This window comes from Callorhinus ursinus, unplaced genomic scaffold (genome assembly GCF_003265705.2).
Source record: "Callorhinus ursinus isolate GAN/ISIS: 27379988/994484 unplaced genomic scaffold, GSC_fseal_2.0 scaffold12, whole genome shotgun sequence".
NCBI lineage: Eukaryota > Metazoa > Chordata > Mammalia > Carnivora > Otariidae > Callorhinus > Callorhinus ursinus.
The window spans coordinates 33,649,101-33,668,838 of record NW_027397074.1 but is presented as its reverse complement, the minus strand read 5'-3'; the positions used below and the strand labels follow the sequence as shown (position 1 = coordinate 33,668,838).

General features: G+C 38.9%; 1 protein-coding gene across 1 annotated transcript in view; it reads right to left on the bottom strand.

Annotated features, from left to right (window-relative positions):
• TSPAN13 (tetraspanin 13) overlaps positions 1-9,000 on the bottom strand; it is a 32,482-nt gene extending 23,482 nt beyond the window's left edge. Inside the window, exon 1 of the mRNA XM_025872981.2 lies at positions 8,750-9,000. Within this exon, the coding sequence (XP_025728766.1) occupies positions 8,750-8,812 (63 nt within the window). The 5' untranslated portion in view covers positions 8,813-9,000. The remainder of the gene's footprint in view (positions 1-8,749) is intronic.
• Between the last annotated feature and the right edge of the window lie 10,738 nt (positions 9,001-19,738).

Here is a 19,738-nt window from a genome sequence, read left to right as displayed (position 1 = left end):
CAGGGTAAATGATTTGCTTTGAGGATGAAAGAGGAATATAGAACATTTGACAAAACTGGATTCGATTTTGTATTAAATTAATCAAAAATATTTTGTCAGCACTAAAATAAGAGAGAGAAGTTACGATACTAGTGGAGGATAAGAAATTTAAAACAGGAGTAAGACTCAGAGGGACTGCACCACCAAAATGTACCCCAGCATCCACAGATGCATGAAGAAAGCAAGGGTTCCAGACAGTCTTCCCTGTACCTGCTTCAACATTCATCATGAGCAATTACACTTGAACACTAAACTCTCCCTCTGAACTTCTGCCCAGTGTGGAAAACTGAAGAACAATTCAGTGATGATCAAGCAAGTGTTTCCATGATGCCAAACATCTGGATAGAAATTTGAAAATTCTATAAATAATCTAGATATTGCTAAATATCCAGACATTTAGTGTTGAAGCCAGGACCTCAGTTCCTTGTTTCATTTTCATTCTTCAAATGACACAAAGCAGCTTCACATGCCATTGTCACATGTTTTCCTTCCTTATGTTCTCCATGTTTCCAAGCAGATTTTCTACTTACCAGGCACAAAACACATATACATGTTACATAATATCTGCTAAGAAGAAGTTATATAAAAGGATTCAAAAGTAAGGGATCCTGACTTGTCATATTCCAAGAATAACAGTTCGAGGTGGCACTCACAGCTGCTAACCAAGTGCCAACCGCCCCCTACTCCTGCCTGCTGTGGGGCAGTTCTGGGAGACAAGAAGTGGGGTTACGGGTGCAATAGCCCCGCACTGATTCTGTCATTCAATTAACTAAACGTCAACCATATGCCAGGGCTGTGTTGGGCAGTCAGAAGAGGAAACATGATGAGGACCCTGTCCATACTGCTGAGGGGCACAGAGTTTGTCCTATGAAAAGCAGAAGGATAAATGCTCTTTCCAACAACCTTATTGATCAATTCCAGAACCAAGTCTTAGTCCCCATCTTAACTTAGCAGCATTTGAGACAGATGTTCAATTCTACCTCCTTAAAATGACTTGCACTTGGCTTCTAGGACACCAACCTCTACCAGGTTTTCCTCTGACCTTCTCAGGCTCCTTTCCTGGTTCCCATTTGTCTTCTGAAGCTCTTATTGTAAAAGGGCCCTTGGTTCACTCCACAGATGTCTGCACTTCTCTATCTAGTCTCACTAACTTGTGGATCTCATCCAGCAACACCCCTAAATCCCATTCTCTATGTTGATGGCTCCCAGGATTTAAACCCCCAGCTACTACTCTCCCCTGAACTCCATTGTTGTCAGCCTAACTGCTATGTGACATCTACATTTGGGTATCTGATTGGCATTACATCTAATATTGAACCCCTTTTCTTCCTCCCAAAGCCTTTTCCACCCACAGTCTCTCCATTCCTATTAATAGAAGATCCATCCTGCCAGTTGGTTAGGCCATACAACATGAATAATCCATGGCTCCTCTCTTTTTCTCATGTCCCGTTCCAATCCATGAGAAAATTATGTTGGCTCCACTTTCAGAATACACCCCAAATTGGACTATTTCCCTTACACTGGTATCACACTGGTCCAAGCTCTCCAAATCTCTTGCCTAAATTACTGCAGTAGCCTTACATATGATTTCACTGCTTCCACTGTGGCTGCCTATAATCCATTCTCAATTCAGTAGCCAGACAATCTTTTAAATGAAAAATCAGGCCCAAGGCCACCAATGGCTATCCATTTCACTCTGTATAAAAGCTCTCACCCTCCCAGTGGTCTCAAGGCCCTTCATCATCTGCATCTCACACTTTCTCTGACTCACATCCTACACCACTCCACCCCCTGCTCACTCTGTCCCAGTCATAATGGACTCATCTCTGTCCCTTGCATAAAAGGCGTACTCCCCTTCCTCTATCTTTTCAAAGTTCCATCTATCTGAAACACTTTTCCCAGATATTTGTCTTTCATTGCCTTCAAATCTTTGTCCCAGTGTTGTCTTCCCAAGCAGGGCAATCCTGGCCATATATTAAATATGCACTTATCCTTCCCTATCCACCCACGGCCTCACCACTCTTCATTTTTCTTGCTCCATTTTTCTCCACAGCACTTTCTTACCTTTTCATATGATGTATAATTTACTTACTTATTCACTTACCATCTACTTCATCCCATAAACGTAAAACCCATGAAAGCAGCACCTTTTGGTTTGTTTTGTTTATTACTCTTGATGTTCAATTAATATTTATCTTTGGAATGAATAAAAGAAAATATTATCTGGGTTCATCTTATATAAGACTAAAAATAATGTATTAGACTAATAAGGTAAAAAACCCTAGCCAACTATGATTTAGAGTACAATTTTACACAAAGTGGATTTGTCCATGGGAAATGTTATAGGAAAACCTGGGAAGTGTATGAAAGGTTGGCCAACAACAGAGGATAAAAGAGTATTTCAAGAAACATATTAGATCATACCAGGGATATATAAAAGTAATGCTTACTTATTATTTTTTAACCCAATGCTAACTTTAATGTTTTAAAATAGTTGGCTGCCTTCTAGATTTAACTTTGAATAAATTATCTTTTTTTTTTAAAGATTTTATTTATTTATTAAGAGAGAGAGTGAGCATGAGGTCAGGGGGAGAAGCAGAGGGAGAGGAGAGAATCTCAAGCAGACTCCATACTGAGCACAGAGTCCAACACAGGGCCCGATCTCACGACCCTGAGATTACGGACCTGAACCAAAATCAAAAGTCAGATGCTTGGGGCTCCTGAGTGGCTCAGGCATTAAGTGTCTGCCTTTGGCTCAGGTCATGATCCCAGTGTCCTGGGATCGAGCCCCGCATCGGGCTCCCCGCTCAGCGGGAAGCCTGCTTCTCCCACTCCCCCTGCTTGTGTTCCCTCTCTCGCTGTGTCTCTCTCTGTCAAATAAATAAATAAAATCTTTAAAAACAAAAAGTCAGATGCTTCACTGACTGAACCACCTAGGCACCCCTAGTATTTAATCATTTTTTTATGATACAATATTATAATCATTTTATCATGTTTATGAAGTTTTCATTAGGTATGTTTTGCCCCTGGTGAAAAGGGAACAACCAATTCTGTAAATTTAACTCAAGGAGTATTTAGAGGGTATAGCTTCTGGTTTTTGTGGGTTTTTTGTTTCTTTGTTTAAAGAAAATGCTACACACTGAAGGATCTAACAAAGAGAAAGCTATGATCTCTGCCAACAAAAAAAAATGGTTAATGGTCTAGCTGGCGTAGAGCAAACACAAAGCTATCTACGATATGGAGAGTCAGGATGGTCAACGGCAAAGACAAAGTAAAACAAAATCTTACGATACCGACTCTCAGCCCTCACTGTAATTTAGAACTAGGTAGGAAAAAAATAATCACATGCCTTCCCTTTCTCCCCAGATCTGACTGAATTAGTCTGGAGTGGAACTCAAATAGTAAGATTCCCGAGTAAAAATGTAAGGAAGCAATGCCTTCTGACTTAAGAAATAAGAGGCTTTATTTGAGTAACTTTACTAAGACAGAGCAAGGTATTCTAGGTTGAGGGCAGAGGATCAGCAAAAACAGAAGGGCAACAAAGGGCATTTTGTGTGGCGAATTCTCTGTGGCTAAAAGATGTCAAGGGCTGCAGATGGAAGGGGCAGTTGGTGAAAGATCTAAAAGAGCATGCTAAAGAATTTGAGTTGATTCCCAAATTGATTAAGAGTTTTCATCTATTATCACAAATGGGTTTGGATCTCTCGTTTTACAGTGGTAGAATAATGTGGAGTATAAATTCAGATGAAATGTGACATGAACAAAGAGGATCTAAACCTAACCTGCCTTTACCAGTCCTTCAAATGTATTTGAAGGGATAATGGCCCATTTTTAAACCACTTAAAACTGTATGTAAATCAAGCCACTGAAATATTCAAACCTCACACTTTGAATATGGGCTGAAATACAATTTTTCCCGAAATGAATTGTTTCTTTCTTTGTAATCCCTCTTAGGTCGCTAAACTAAAGTCAATAACCTCACTTCAAGTGAGAAATGGCATAAATAGCACATTTTTGTTACCGTCTTTAAATCAAAAGTTGGGAAATTTTACAAACATACTTGGCAAAAAGGCAGACTATAAATATCAGCACCACAGCATCACATGAAAATCTCAGGTTCTATAAACAGTGAATCATTTTTAAATCAAAATGCAAGAAAATAACCAGGAACCACTTAGATATTTTAAATTCATTCAGTAGTTTGAATGACAACACAGAGAGAAAGAACATAAACCTAACCACACATGAAAATATTAAACAAGAATAATTTGAAAACTGATGATTGGAATTTTGAAAAATGACAGTGCAATCATTTGGAAGTAACAGCAATGAGGAGATCTTTCTTTGGCTGGAGTACTAGTGTTTCTCATTTATTTTGGAGTTAAGACTGAACAAAATTATAGGTTTCCAGCACTCTAATAACCAGAATGGGACTCAAAAAAATGTACAGGTAAATCATTCCATATTTTTACTTACGTACTTCATTTTTTTCTTACAATAAAAGATTAATATTACGACTTTGAGGGCATGAACTCCTGCCTCCATAGGGCCTGCTTGAGTCAACACCAGCTAGCGTTAAGGGCTAGAAATTCCAATAGCTTAAAAATCTTCATTATCACAAGCAGGTTTGTAATTCAGAAATTTGAAATAAACTTTTTCCTCTTGAAGCTGTAACAACTTATTTTTTTCTTTCTGTAGCGCATCCAAAGCATTTATCCACATTTTTCCATTTTATCCTAAAAACTCATGAAGGAAGAATGAAAAATATCATCACCAGTTTATAAATGGAAAAACTGAAGCTTGAATAAAGTAAGCTGTTTGCCCAAGGTTAAATTCCAAGCAAGCTGTAGAGTTGATATTCAAACTTAAGTTTTCTTCCTGAACCCAATTCTTTCTCTCCCTATAGACTGCAGAGATCATTTTTTTTTACCTTTACGTATGGTATGTTTTATCTAAGACAATCCAGTTTCAGAAATATTAAAATGTAAATTATTATAAATCAGGGCCTGAGAATGGATATAAATTAGTATAATTTTTGATGCTGTATGGGGATTTTTCCCAAAGCAAGCAAAGGTATAGGGAAAAAAGTTGCAAAAAAAAAAAAAATCAATAAAACAAACTTAGAAAGAATTCAGGAGAATGAATATGGAAAAAGAAACAAACTTCTGAAATGACCCTTCTCATTTTAAGAGCACAGTTATTTATGTTCTTTACATTCTCAATTAAAACTATTCATATAAAGGAATATGTATTATATATATAAACTTAATACATATATTAAAAATCAGCAGTGCAACTCCTAAAAGTCTCTTCTTCTCTGCTTAAGAAGCACAAGGACATAAATTATACATCTTCTAAATGTTAACATATTTTAGAATAACCTTTATTTCATATTCTTAAAATTCCCCAGAAATCATACATACAATTTTAAAAAGTTTTTTGTGACTATTTGTCAAAACATTTTCAATCAAAAGTATTCTAAAAAAAAACTATTAAACATAAAATAGACTGTTTCACCAATTTTCATTTGCATTTATATCCTAAGGATTATGAAAAAGATACACGCTATTTCTACCTTTTCCCCAATTTCATTATATCTTCTTCACTCCCCCAACTTCTCTAACCCACAAAGATGTCCCCTCGTCCTAAATTTTAAGGCACCTAAAGTCAGTCATTCCCTTATATCACATTTAATTTTCCCATTCCATGAATCCCAACTAGATCCTATTTTCCCAGAGTAGGCAGGTATTTGCCTTTGTATGTGTTTATTACTTCCCACAGTTCTCAGCAGAGAATACACATTAGGCAAATGTTTATTGACTGAATAAAGCTCCTGAGGTCATATGGAGAAAAGACAGTAAATTAAAAAGAGGCTTCATAAAGCCATATTTATTTTAAAGCCCAGTTTGCTTCACTGATGTCTTCCCAAACTGAGAACAGTACCTGTCATAAATAAATATTTATTGAGTAAAGAAACGTTCAGTTTCTTGAAATATACTGAAGTTCTGAAGCCAGTCTCTTACAACACCATGAAGGTACAAGGAAGAGAATTCTGCTTCTCCTCTTCCTACCATATCTATAAATAGTTTATATTCACTATACTAACTTATTCAGTACTAGGAATTCTATTGATTAAAATGACCAAACCATAAATAACAAGAATCAACTGCACCTTTGGCTAGTGACCAGAAGTCCATGACAAATTTGGGGGACGTTCCTTCCATGCTATTTTAGTGACATGCTTTCTGGCCGGATCATGAATTCTGCTCTCATCTGAGGCTCATAGGCAGGCCACCTGAGCATGTTGACAGTCTGGCTCATAGAGTCCTGCAGGCCGTGGCCTTTACACCTGCCACTCCCATATGCAATTCTGGCTTTACTAACACTTTTAGAAATGACCTCAGACTCAATCCTGCAACTCTGTGCATATTTTAGGGGTAGTTACCCTGGTGGGATTGGAACCTATAAAAGGTCCACCTATTTGTACCTTAGAAAGAAATGTCTCCCAAGTCTTCAACTTCAACCCTGCCCCCAACTACTTCACATTTCTCATCTTAAATTGTTGAGGGAGAGATGAGGGAAGATATAGAACCTAAGTAAGAGTAGTGGCTCATTTTCATCATCTATTTAAGACTTAGTCCAACTTTTACCTTTCATTCACCTCCAATTTAAATTGCTGACCTTATTTAAGCTTGTTCACAATATATAAGAAGTAGACATTAATTCATTTTAAGAAATATCCTTTTAATCTAAAAAGTCTAGCATTTAAAAGATGCTAACCATTTTATAACCTTGTGAATTTCTAATTAAGGTTTACTGCATAGCTATTAAAATCAATAGAATACACTTTGAAGGTAAGTTGGATTAGCTATAAAAGTCTTAAAACGTTCCTTTAGAATAACCTTTCTCCTCGCTTTCCTGATACATAGTAAATACAACTAGAAGTGACATATCTTGAAAACAACTAGACTTAAAAATAATTTGCCTTTTAATATATACTGCACATTAATCTATATAAATTAACTGTATTATATATATATTGCACATTAATTTATATAGACCTCTCAGTCAAGTGAGCATGCAAAGTAGACCTTCTACTGTAAGCAGACATTATAAGGCTAAGTGTAGGGTGAACAGATGACTAAATCATGGGGGGGGGCAAAAGTCAGGACACAAAATGGTGAATTCAAAGTTCTAAGCAGGCCATTCATGCTAATAAAAGAAAATACCTGGAGAATTGGTCAGCATTTAATAAACAATCAATATGATCAACATGCTTCAGATGAGACAAAGGTGGATTTTGCTGGGAAACTTGATACAGCTCTCCAATTACAAGGAGCTGAATCACCAGGTGTTTTACAATTCCCCTCCCCCCATGTCTACTATCAGTGACCAAGTTGATTAGATTCCTATTAACTAGCCAGAAAAGCATACTTTATTCCACTGTCTCGCCTTCAAAGCTTTGCAAGCATGTTCAAATACAAAGGAACAGTAATGGTAAAACGATCCAGCCTCGCTCTCCTGTTGGTGACCAGAAGGCATCCTCTCCATTCCAAGGATGTAACCTAAGCTTGCACAGATGGCCTAGCTCTCTGCTAATACAGGGGAGGGGGCTTTGCTTTCAGGGTGGGTGCTGCAAACCGCCAGGTGTATTTATAGAAGGGAGCAAGATGAGGTTGGAGGGATGATGACAGAAGTTTCTTCCACCTGGGAGAGAAGCCTGGGGAAAGATCTGGATCCCACAGTCTAGGTCCTATTCCTCACTCACCAACTACCAGCTATGTAAACTTATTAAAAACCCTTTTTGGTCTGTTATTCTACGTATAAAATGTAGACAATGGCCCTTGCCTCGGATGGCTCAGAACGAGAAACGAAATTCTGGGTTGTGGTAGGCAATCGGTAAACCTCAGCCTGCTCCCCCATTCTCCTGTTCGCCCTGAATTGCGCCTCAAAAATCACAGAGACAGACTGCACCTTAAAACTAAAAGGCCCACGCTTGTTAGCAAAGAAATGACTTGGGTGGAGGCTTGCTTATTTACTGGAAGATTTCGCTTAAAATGGAGTTAGGATATTAATAAGACGGGAGACCACATCGAAAAAGCATCCAATATGAGCAAGCTGACAAGAAAAAAAGAAAAGAGAACCCTTAATGTAAGCACGAAACAAACTTCGGAAGCTGCGGATATCCTGTGAACCTAGTCGGTGACCTCAATTCAAATCACAAGAGCATGTAGAGCTAACCCAGATGCACACTATCCATATGCCGCCTTGTCAGTTTCAGACCACGCTATTTTTGCAAAACTGTCCTCAAACCTGAGGCGGCTCTCCCGCCTCCAAACCCGCCCCAGATGGGTTTGGAAGCCAGGAGGGAGTATCAGAAGGGATAGCGATGGGAAAGTGGGAAGGTCTGGTAAAATGACTGAAAAACAAGGCGGTGGGTGAGGGGGCGGGGTAGAGCAATGTGGCAGAGACGCGGCCAGTGAGCCAGAAAGACGACGGCTTCACAATGAGGGAAAGGAAGAGACTGCGACAAGCGCCGGCTCCTGGTCTCGGGCGGGCACTAATGGGGAGGCCAGGGGCGCGCAGAGCGTGGGAAGACGGGAAAGGGGTGCGGAATGAAGTCAGAGTCGCTGGTCAGGCAGGAAAACCTAGGAGCAACGGAGCAGGTGCAAAGCCCCCGGGAGGGGAGGAACGGGCTCAGGTTACTCACTGTGTAGAGCAGGTTCAGCGCACACAGGCAGTTCTTGGAACACGCGAAGCCCCCGCAAACCATCTTGGAGCCTGTGGTGCCTGCAACCGCAGGTAACCGTGGCTCGGGCGGAGCCTCCGGGACAGCCTCTTTGTCCTTGACTGTGGGGCCTGGCCGAGGCCGGGGTGGGGGGCCCTGGGAGGGGGCTGCAGTGCGCTGCGCGCCCGCCGCGACTCGAACCCGCTCTGGAACCTGCGGCCGCCGCAGCTGGAGCCGGAGCCCGAGCCCCGCCCAGCCCTCCCGCCTCGCCCCGCGCGCTGATTGGCCGCCGGCAGGGAACAAAGGTAGAAATATGCAAATAAATGCGCTCCGCCAGCCGGCAGCCGGGAGGGGCGGGGCGGCCCGGGGGAGAGGGGGAGGGGGCGGAGGCCGTAGGGGACCTAGCTTGAGGCCAGAGCGTGTGACAGTGGCCTCGCGGTCGTTTCCTGAGGAGCAGGTGAGGAGAAGAGGGCGGGGCTCGACGGAGATCCACGCTGGCAGGGAGAAATATGACAGCACCTCTCGGTTCTTGACCCTGGTGGATGACGTGGCACCATTTTGAATGAGGTTTTAAAATTAAGCACCTGGCCTTGTTTGAATGAAGGAATAGCGGAGAAATAAATTAATGAATGTGAAAGATTTAAAAGGGACAATGAAGTGGGGGAAAATGAAAGGAAGAAAATAAGTGAAAGAATAAAAGGAGAGAATGAAATCTCTGCTACTCTTAGAAAATAGGTAAAGTACATGGCCTATAAATGTGACTCCTGTCAGGTCAAATTTATTCTACGGGATTTGCAAAATACTAATAACTATGAATATGTGCATGCAAGAGAAAATCAGGAGAGATAATTTTTGTCTTTGAATCTTGATTTTCAATAAGCTTCTCTTTTTTCACAAGTAAGGATTGTGAAATTTTTTTAAATGATAGTCTTCACCTCAGTCAGTCCATTAACACTATTGAGTGTCTACTGTGGAAATACATCTTGTATCCTCAGAATCCTCAATCATAAATTGAGTTATTATGTAAAGCACTTTTTGCAGTGCCTGGCACAATGTAAGTGCTCAATACATATCAGCTAGTATTAGTAAATCTAACAGTTTTTTAATACCTGCTATGTTCCAGGCAGTAAACTAAGCCAATAAAGACTTGGTTGTTTCCTAGTACCTTCTACCAAAAAAAGGTTCCTTTTATATAAAGAAATGTTCAGATACTTATGTGGAGCCTAAAGGTTCATGTTGAGTAAATTATGTGATAGCAAATGCTAAATATGTGTTAAACAGAACACTGCAGCTGATCAAAATAGCGTTCGTTTAATTTTCTGCTACCTCTTCTAACCTCTCCTTACCTCTCCAAACCCCGCCACACCAAGAAGGCTCCACTGATTCTTTTGCTTTTGTATTACACATTAACCTTTTGTATACACCCAGAAGTATTCCAAAAATTAATCTGGAAAATGACCTTCTAACCCAAACAATACAGTGCTGCTCAGCTTTCCATTTTAAAAGCCAGAGACTTATTAAGGAGGTACTAGCAGGGAGATCTATTTTTCCTCTTCTCATTCCTGGATGCTGCCAACATTGCTCCCCCAACCATGGCAACTCTTCTTTGACTTCTTCACAATACCCTCTCCTATCTCTGTGTGGGTTGAATCTCTTTCTTTATCTCAGAGAAATGGCACCAATATATTGGTGAGGGGTCCAGCAGGAGATATAGCTCATTGAAATAGCATAATTAAAAAGAATTTAATAAAGAGATTATTTTTAAAAGTGTGGACAAATTTAAAGGAAGCCAACAAAGGATAGTGGAGCAGCTCAGATCTAGCAAGAACAGGTAGTTGTGATTTCCCTTAAGTCTGAACAGCAATTTAGGGAACAGTTACAAAAGTCTAGCAAGAGCTGTAGCTGTAGAAGCATTGTCTGATAAGAGTTATGGGCTTTAATAGAGAAAACTGAGGAACTACTACAAATTAGGAAAAAAATGAACATAATGAATTTCTCTTTAGGATTTATAAAACACCATTTAGTCCCATCTGAACAAGAATGAGCCAGAAACACTACAAATTCAGCTTAAAAAAATATATATATCAGAGAACTGAAGACCCAAAGACACCTAAAAGAACTAAAATCCAGGGAGAAATAAGATATTCTTAGGAAGAAAAGTTCACAGTTGCTTTTATCTTGTGTGCATTGGTTGCAGAAAGCAGACTCCATGGAATGAGAGACAAAGAGAAACTAGTTAATCATTTAACCATCTATTAACACCCATATGGGAACTAGTATGACAGTTCCAGGAGGCCCCAGCCACAGAATGAGTCAAAAACTACTTGCCAGCTTTAACCCATGAACCTTCACTTAGTACAAGGGTTACATGTTTCAAAGTCTATGGTCAGGGGCGCCTGGGTAGCTCAGTCGGTTAAGCAGCTGCCTTCGGCTCAGGTCATGGTCCCTGGGTCCTGGGATCAGCCCCATGTCGGGCTCCCTGCTCAGCAGGAAGCCTGTTTCTCTCTCTCCCTGCTGCTCCCCCTGCTTGTGTTCGCTCTCTATCAAATAAATAAATAAAATCTTAAAACAAAACAAAACAAAAGTCTGTGGTCAGAGAAGAGTGCTCTTTCCCCAAATATCTCAAGATTCACAGATCTTTCCCAAATACCAAAAAAGAAAAATAGTGGTTAACAGCTGGGGTCAGGACAGGAAAGATGAGAAAGACCCCTACAGAGCAATCCAGGTCTTTAATCCAAGGCACTGACTGCTGAAGACTAAGGGAGTAGCAGAAGAGAAAAATCCCTCTATGGTATACTGTAACAGCCCTCCAAATCTGAGACAGAACAGCAGGATAAGGAGAAATCTCACAAGGACATGAATGAACATGACTGGAGAACAAAGACCACTCCCCAGCAAACAAAATGGTAACAACTATATTGTAAAGCACAGAGACCTTCCAAGGCTCAGAAAGCTGGTGACTGGACATAAGGTACAAGAGCTCTCTACACAGACCTCCTTCCTGTCGAAGAAAAGTCTTGATCATGCCTTCAAAAATATTTGAAGCCAATGCTGATTGAATCTAATTAAAATTGTAACAAATTCTGACCCAGCTCAACTATAATTTTGACTGAGTTAGGCACCTGGAGTAGCAACCTGATAGAATAAGGCATGTACCATTTTCTGGGAGTAAATATTCCTTAATTCATTCTCAATAGTTCTTTTATATATACTATCTGACATATAATCAAAAATTATGAAAGATGTGGATAATCAAAAAAATGGTCAAAAGAAGAAATGGTCAATAGAATCAGACCCAGAGATGATTCTGATGTTAGAATTATCAGACAGGTCCTAAAAACTCAATGTGACAAATTTGTTAAAGGATTCAGTGAAATACATGCAGGAATATATGGGGAGTTTCAGTAGAAAGATCAAAATTGTTGAAAACAATTTAAATGAAATGAGAAATACACTCAGAAAAATTTTTAAATGTGATTTAAGCAAACTGGATAAAATAGAAGAAAAAAAATCAGTTGAAAGTACGTCAAAAGAAATTACTCAAACTAAAACACAAAGATAAAAAGTGAAAAAAAAAATGCACCCGGGCCTCTGATATCTGTGGCACAAAATCGAGTAGCGTGTGTGCTGAAGGTTAAGACAAAGAAAATGTGACAGAAGACATATTTAAAGAGAATAGTGGTTAGGAATCTTCCAAATTTTGTAACAGATATCAACCCACAGATCTAAGAATGGTCATTTCAACCATTCCCTACTGAGCAAAGGAGCATGAGCCTGCCCAGATTCAACGTGAGAGGAACACAGACTCCACCTATGATGGGAGTGTTGTAAGGTCACATTACAGAAGAGCACATATATGGGAAACACTGCAGTGTATCTTTGAAGAATAAAATCTGCCACAAGTAATGTCCTTTTCCATATTATGCCTCCAAACTGCCACTTTATTGACAAATTGTCCCCCCCTCTTTTTTTTTTAGAGAGAGAGAGCAAGTGATGGGGGAAGGGCAGAGAGAGAATCAAGCAGGATCCGTGTTCAGCGTGGAGCCCAAACTAGGGTCAATCTCAAGACCCTGAGATCATGATCTGAGCCAAAACCAAGAGTCAGATGCTTAACCGCTTGAGCCACCCTACAAATTGCCTTTGTTTATGTGAGAAAAAGAACAGGACATTGGACTGTAATTCTCAGAGAGTTTCAATGGAGACTAAGATAAGAGACTATATTTTATTAAGTGGAAGAGGAAGTTTTATGTTTATACAATAAATTTATCTTTGGCCATAAAAATCAATAGAATGGATAACTGAAATTTATTTTCTTTAAAAATTGGGTCTCCTAAGCAAACTGTTTTTAACAATTTTTAAATGGGAGTAACAAAGATAAACTAAATTTAATCAGTTTTACATGTAATGTCTTGGTCCTTAAATAAATCTTTAATATGAAATGATTTTTTAACAATTCAGAAGATTGGTACACTCCTTTCTCCTTCTCCTACTCCTTTGTTTTAATTAATTTTTTTTTTTTGAGCCAGGGAAACAGCATTCTTATGCATTAGTCCAGTTCCTCTGAGAAGCAGACACCAGGACTGGAAGAGATGTGCAAGAAATTTATTGGAAGACACATCTGTGAGCTTTCCTAGGAGTTACAGGAAGTTGTGATTGCTAACAGAACATAATGGAGATCTGACCCCTGTGAAGCAGAGAAGGAAGAAAAGAAGAGAGAAGGAAGGAGAGAGGGAAGCAGAGGGGAAGAAGAAAGATGAAGGAGGAGGGAGAGAGAAAGATGTTAGACGTCAGGGAAGTTTTAAGAAGATTTGGCAAGGCCAGAAAAGAGTCATTGAGCCAAGGTCATATGTCCAAAAAATCTAGCACATTCCCCTGGAATGTAGCTGCCTCAGTATCCCTACCACACTCAGTCATTGGCCGGAAACATCAGCATAAATGCAATGATGGATATCAAAGTATAACATTGAGACTAGCTTCAATTATGCTCTCCACAATAGATCTGACAGGGGCATTTTCTTGAAAAATAATTCTAACTACATTTTCCCCTTATGTCCTAAAAATATTTCTGTAGTCACATTTCAAACCATCTTTCAATTTTTCAGTCCTCATCATTTATCAGGGAAGGAAATACTCTAACTTCCTCTGGGTAATCCATTTCAGGTTTTAACAACCATTTAAAAACTCTTCATGGGGTGCCTGACTGGTTCTGTCAGTAGAGCATGTGATTCTTGATCTTGGGGTCATGAGTTTGAGCCCCAGGCTAGGTGTAGTGTTTACCTAAAAAAAAAAAAAAAAAAAAGGCTGTTAAAAACTTTTAATAAAAACTTAAATAAATAAAAATTCTTCATGGTTTAAATTGAGCTTGACATTGTCTTAATTTTTTATTATTTTTTTGCCATTCAAGTTTAAGGTCAACATTTTTTTTAATAATTCAATACAAGGACTTCATTGTGTTCAATAAAATTTTTTTTAAGATTTATTTATTTATTTATTTGACAGAAAGAGAGAGAGAGAGCACAAGAAAGGGGAACTGCAGGCAGAGGGAGAGGGTGAAGCAGGCTCCCCACGGAGCAGGGAGCCCAATGCCGGGCTCGATCCCAGGACTCTGGGATCATGACCTGAGCCGAAGGCAGCTGCTTATCCGACTGAGCCACCCAGGCGCCCTGTGTTCAATAAATCTTAAGCAAAATGACTCCTAAGCTTTTGTACAGCATTGTTAACTGCTCTACCAAAAGACTTCCTCGGCTTCTCAGAAATACAAACATGAAATTAGATAAACATGAAATTGTTCATGCACATTTTATAGTCACATAAAATATCTGTGATATAGCAAATTTAAAATCACTTCAACTACAGTACACCTTGCTATGCTAAACCCCTGTATGTTTCCTGAAATATTACTAAATAAATCAAATACAAATTTTTAAAATGTCTGTTAATGGTTTTAACTAAAATTGATCCAGGTAAATGATTTCTAATGACTAATAGATTTTTTATTACACATTTTTTTCATCCATTATTCCTCTGATATTATTCTGTCTCCAGGACAAATAAAGGAAAGAACTGCAGAATCTTTCCTTTGAAATGATTTGAATTTTTGGATTCAGTGAAGCATAAGAAGGGAGTTTCTTGGCCAAGAATAAGACAAAGAAGCTGATCAATAGCTGCTCCTCTCGTTCCAAGTCTATCTCTTCTGCTATTTTCCCTGTGTTATCCTTTTTGATGTTATGCCAGACCTTAGCAATTGAATGCAACATATTCTCCCGTCCTACAATAATAGTTTCCCTTTTGCTATGCAGGATGTTTCACTATTATTATGCCAAAGGATTTCAAATAACAATTCATTTACAGAAAATTTTTTTCTTCTGACCACAAATTAAACTTGAAGTTTTTTTTTGTTGTCGTTTTTACCAACTTTTTTTTTCCTTCCATTTGATGTCAATGGGACTAAAAGTATGCATATATAGGACCATCTTGTCATATGCTATGGCATTAAAATCTTAATTCTGAATTTCTGTGACTATTTTTAGTGGCATATTCAGCTATGATAGCATTGCATACAATTCCAGGGCCTAATGGGCAAATCCAGCTTGACGGCCAGACAAATCCAACCAGACCACTGATCAAGCTGCCTCTAATGAAGGGGTACAATCAGCTTTCAGGATGGGATAATCCGCTTACTCTTTGTCTCTGTTTTCTCCACATCCTCCCTTCCAAATTTTTTTTTCATGTGCTATATTAGTGAGGTACCAATGAGAGTACAATTTGAAATACACTGATATTTTTAAGGTTCCATCACACCTGAAAGAACTTTCTGGAAATCTACTCTATTAATTCTAAGGCCTGAGTCTGTTTCCATTTTGAGTATTGTAAATCCGCATGTATTGTATTTATTTAGTCCAAAGTTTACTTCAGTAAATGCATACTTTTTATATCTGAAAGCTAAAAATACTGCCTTAGTTAATACACACATATCAGAGAACAATAGGTAAAAATGAATAGGAAAAGATGCAATTAAAGGGGTCAACTGAATTTATTTCAATAAGCTGTCATTATGTTTGAGGAAAATGGAAGGAAACCTGACATTTATAAGGGCGACCAAATGTTAAATTTTTTTAAAAAGTATCTTTTTGCCTCTTATCTATAAACAGCTTATGAGTTGTAAAAGTAAGACTGATATAGTATAATGCAGCTCCTGGTACTGTGGAAATCATTCAAGCTGGAAACACTCAGATATCCATCAATACTGGAAATGGATAATGAAATCATGCTACAATCACATAATGGAAATCTACCTCCAAAGTGATAGTGAACCAAATACAGCTACGTCAACAATATGGATACGTCTTACAAACACGGCGTTAAAAGAAAGCAGAAATACAAGACTGTATATTGTATGATTCCATTTATGTAAAGCTCAAAAACACCAATTCTAATGCAATATTTAGAGATGAGTGCTAAAGAGTCAAACTAGAAATAAAAGCAAGGAATTGAGAACCATAAATGTCAGGAGAGTCAAGTATTTGAGGAGGTATGTGTGGAAAGAGTGATTAGAAAATGGTAAAGGGGGACTCCTGGGGTGAGAGTCATGGTCCTAGAGGATCCCTTTGTGATTACACTGTGAAATAGTGGAAGAGGGGAGAAAAATTTACAGCCTGAAGTAATCTCAGATTTTATATTATATAAACAATGTTCTTGTTATTCTAGAAAAAAAATAGTAAAACCATGTGTATTTTTCAAAATTGGTTTCTTGCACAAATTTTTCACTTGCACAGTAACTGTTTTTTCGTGAATAGAGCTGATAAATTGACCCTTGTCTTTTCACATCAGAGGGTTTTGTATATTAGCCGTTATTGCCATAAAGTGCCAACTGTGTCTTCATGATATTTTTGGCAAAGTCTACCAGGTACAATTTAGGGCAAAGAGACCTAGTTTTGGGAATTAAAAGTGTGCCAGAGTTAGGTCATATCCTGTTTACACAAGTTTAAATATACTGGCACACAGTGTTTAAAACTTTCCTGAAATAAGGACCATGGTAAATTTTCTGAGACTATACACTGGTCAGAAAATATTTTCATTCTTCTTCGTCATTTTATTAACAGCTCCTAGTATATTGACTTCCAGGTTGGAAATTGTTTCTCCTTATAAGTTTGAAGGTCTTTCTCTAATAAATTTATCTTGCAGTGTTTTTGAAAATTCCACAGTCTTTCTGATTTCTGATACTTTAAAGATTTTTTTTTTATTGACTTACTTGAGAGAGAGAAAAAAAGAGAGTGCAAGCATGGGGAGGAGCAAAAGGAGAGAATCTCAGGCAGACTCCACTCTGAACATGGAGCCTGAGTGGGGCTTGATCCCACAACCCTGAGATCATGACCTGAGCAGAAATCAATCAAGAGCCGGACACTCAGTTGACTGAGCCACCCAGACGCCCCTCCTGATAATTTGCTTATCATAATTTGTATTTTTTTTTCTCTTTGGAAGCTTGTAAAATCTTCCCCTTGACCTCAGTTTTCTGAAAACTTGGAGGAGCTCTTTAAGAAAAAGAATACCAAAGTACAAAAAAAAAAAAAAAAATGAACTTAGGTATAAAAAAATAATTGTCTAAAATGGAAAAAGAGGGCACCTGGGTGGCTCAGTTGGTTAAGCGACTGCCTTTGGCTTAGGCCATGCTCCTGGATTCCCAGGATCGAGTCCCACATCGGGCTCCCTGCTCAGCGGGGAGTCTGCTTCTCCCTCTGACCCTCTTCCCTCTCGTGATCTCTCTCATTCTCTCTCTCTCAAATAAATAAATACAATCTTTAAAAAAAATTAAATAAATAAATAAATAAAATGGAAAAAGAAAACAAATTCTAAATTTCTAAAATGATATACTACAAACCTCACAAAATGCCAAAAAAATCATATTGTTTTATTAACCACCTTATACAACTCTATAATACATTTTTCCTACATTTTGTCTACTTACTCTCTTCTTTATATGACAACCATTTTGTAGTATTTTCCACAAAAAGGATAGAAGCATAATTCAATCTTTCCTCTAGCATGGTTGATTGAAATTTCTTTTTATTATGAATAATTTAGATGAGCATTTTCTGCTTTACAACTTACAGTCACAATTCATCATTGGTAATGCTATATAAATTTGGGGAAAACCCCTCATCATTATCTACTTCTACAGAACACATTACCCCCAAATTTAATAGCTTAAAACAATAAACATTTTATTATATGTCACAATTTTATAGGTCAAGTATTTGAGCAGGGCTTGGCTGGCCAATTCTTCTGCTCCATATGGTACTGACAGGGCCATTTGGTGATATTCAGGTAGCAGCCAGGCTGGTCTGGAGGGTCCATCCTTACAGGCTGGGGTTCACCTGGGACATCCTTTCTCCATGTTATTTCAGGGTCTTTCCATGTGGTCTCTGTGAATTTACCACATAGTGGCTCAGTGCTCTAAGAGCAAGGCGAACACTAACATTCCTCTTAAAGATGGGACTCAGAACTGGCACAGTATCACCTCCACAGGACTTACTGGGCAGAGCTGTCATAGGCCAGGCCAAATTCAAGAGGAGAGGGAAATAGACCCAAACTCTTGATAGGATTGTGGCAAAGATTTTGCGGCTGTCTTTAATTATACCACAGTGATTCTTTTTTTTTTTTTAAGATTTTATTTATTTATTTGAGAGAGAGCGAGAGCACATGAGGGGGGGAGGGTCAGAGGAAGAAGCAGACTCCCCGCCGAGCAGGGAGCCCGATGTGGGACTCGATCCCGGGACTCCAGGATCATGACCTGAGCCGAAGGCAGTCGCCTAACCAACTGAGCCACCCAGGCACCCTACAACAGTGATTCTATTTCAGTTATCTCTCAGCTACCTAACAAACTACCCCTAAAACAGAGAAGCTTAAAACAATAATTTGTTATCAACTCTCATGGTTCTGTGTGTTTTGTATACTCAGCTTGGCACTTCTCACTTGAGATTTCTCATCTTGTTGCTATCAGTTGGAGGCAAATGTTAGAGTGATCTGAAGGCTCAAACTGGCCAGACATATAAGATGGCTTCCTCACCACATGTCTGGAACCTCAGCTGGGATGGCGGAAGCATATGGGGCATACAGGCTCTTCACATGACTAGCATGAGCTTCCTCACATGGCAATCTCAGGGTAATTGGACTTCTCACACAATGTATTGCTGCTCCTGGAGTACATTTTCCAAGAGATCCAGGCAGAAGCTGCAAGACTTCTTAGAACGTAGCTTCAGAAGTCAACTCTATCAGATCTACCATACTTGATTGGTCAAAACTCTGATGTGGCCAGCCCCGATTTCAGGGGAGGAGACTTAGCCCTTATACAAGGTCATAGCCCCCACCAGGCACTGGGGACTATCTTTGATGCTAGCTGCTACCCCCTAACAAATCTCTTTCATTTCAAGGCATTTCATAATCTTAAATACTCATGAATTGACAACACTCAATAAGTTTGCATTGATATCCATGTGTAGTGAAATATCAGGAGTTTTATGTATTTCTCTCAGATAGGAGAAAACTTCCATTTTGATGAGGTGTGGCTGAGACAAAATCTGCCATTTACAGTTTTACATATCTGATGATTGAAAAAGTTTTCTATGGACTTCTGGCCCTATATACATCACAAACTTTCTTTTTCATATTCTTTTTGTGCTGGGTTCTATAGGATAAATCTATAACACACTATGACTTCTGGCACTGCACCTTCATGTTTCATGGGGTGAGGTGACACCGTGTCAATATGAATTTTCCTGGAAGCCATTCCTACATGCGACTGGCTAAACTATATATGAAATATATATGGAATAACTAACTACATATGGAAGTGGCTGCAGGCTACAAAACTATTCACACTAAACCCAAACTAAATATATCCCCAACTCCGCTTTCCCTAACTCAAATCCAAATATGTTGACAGCCTCTACAAAACCATTCAACAAGAAGGAG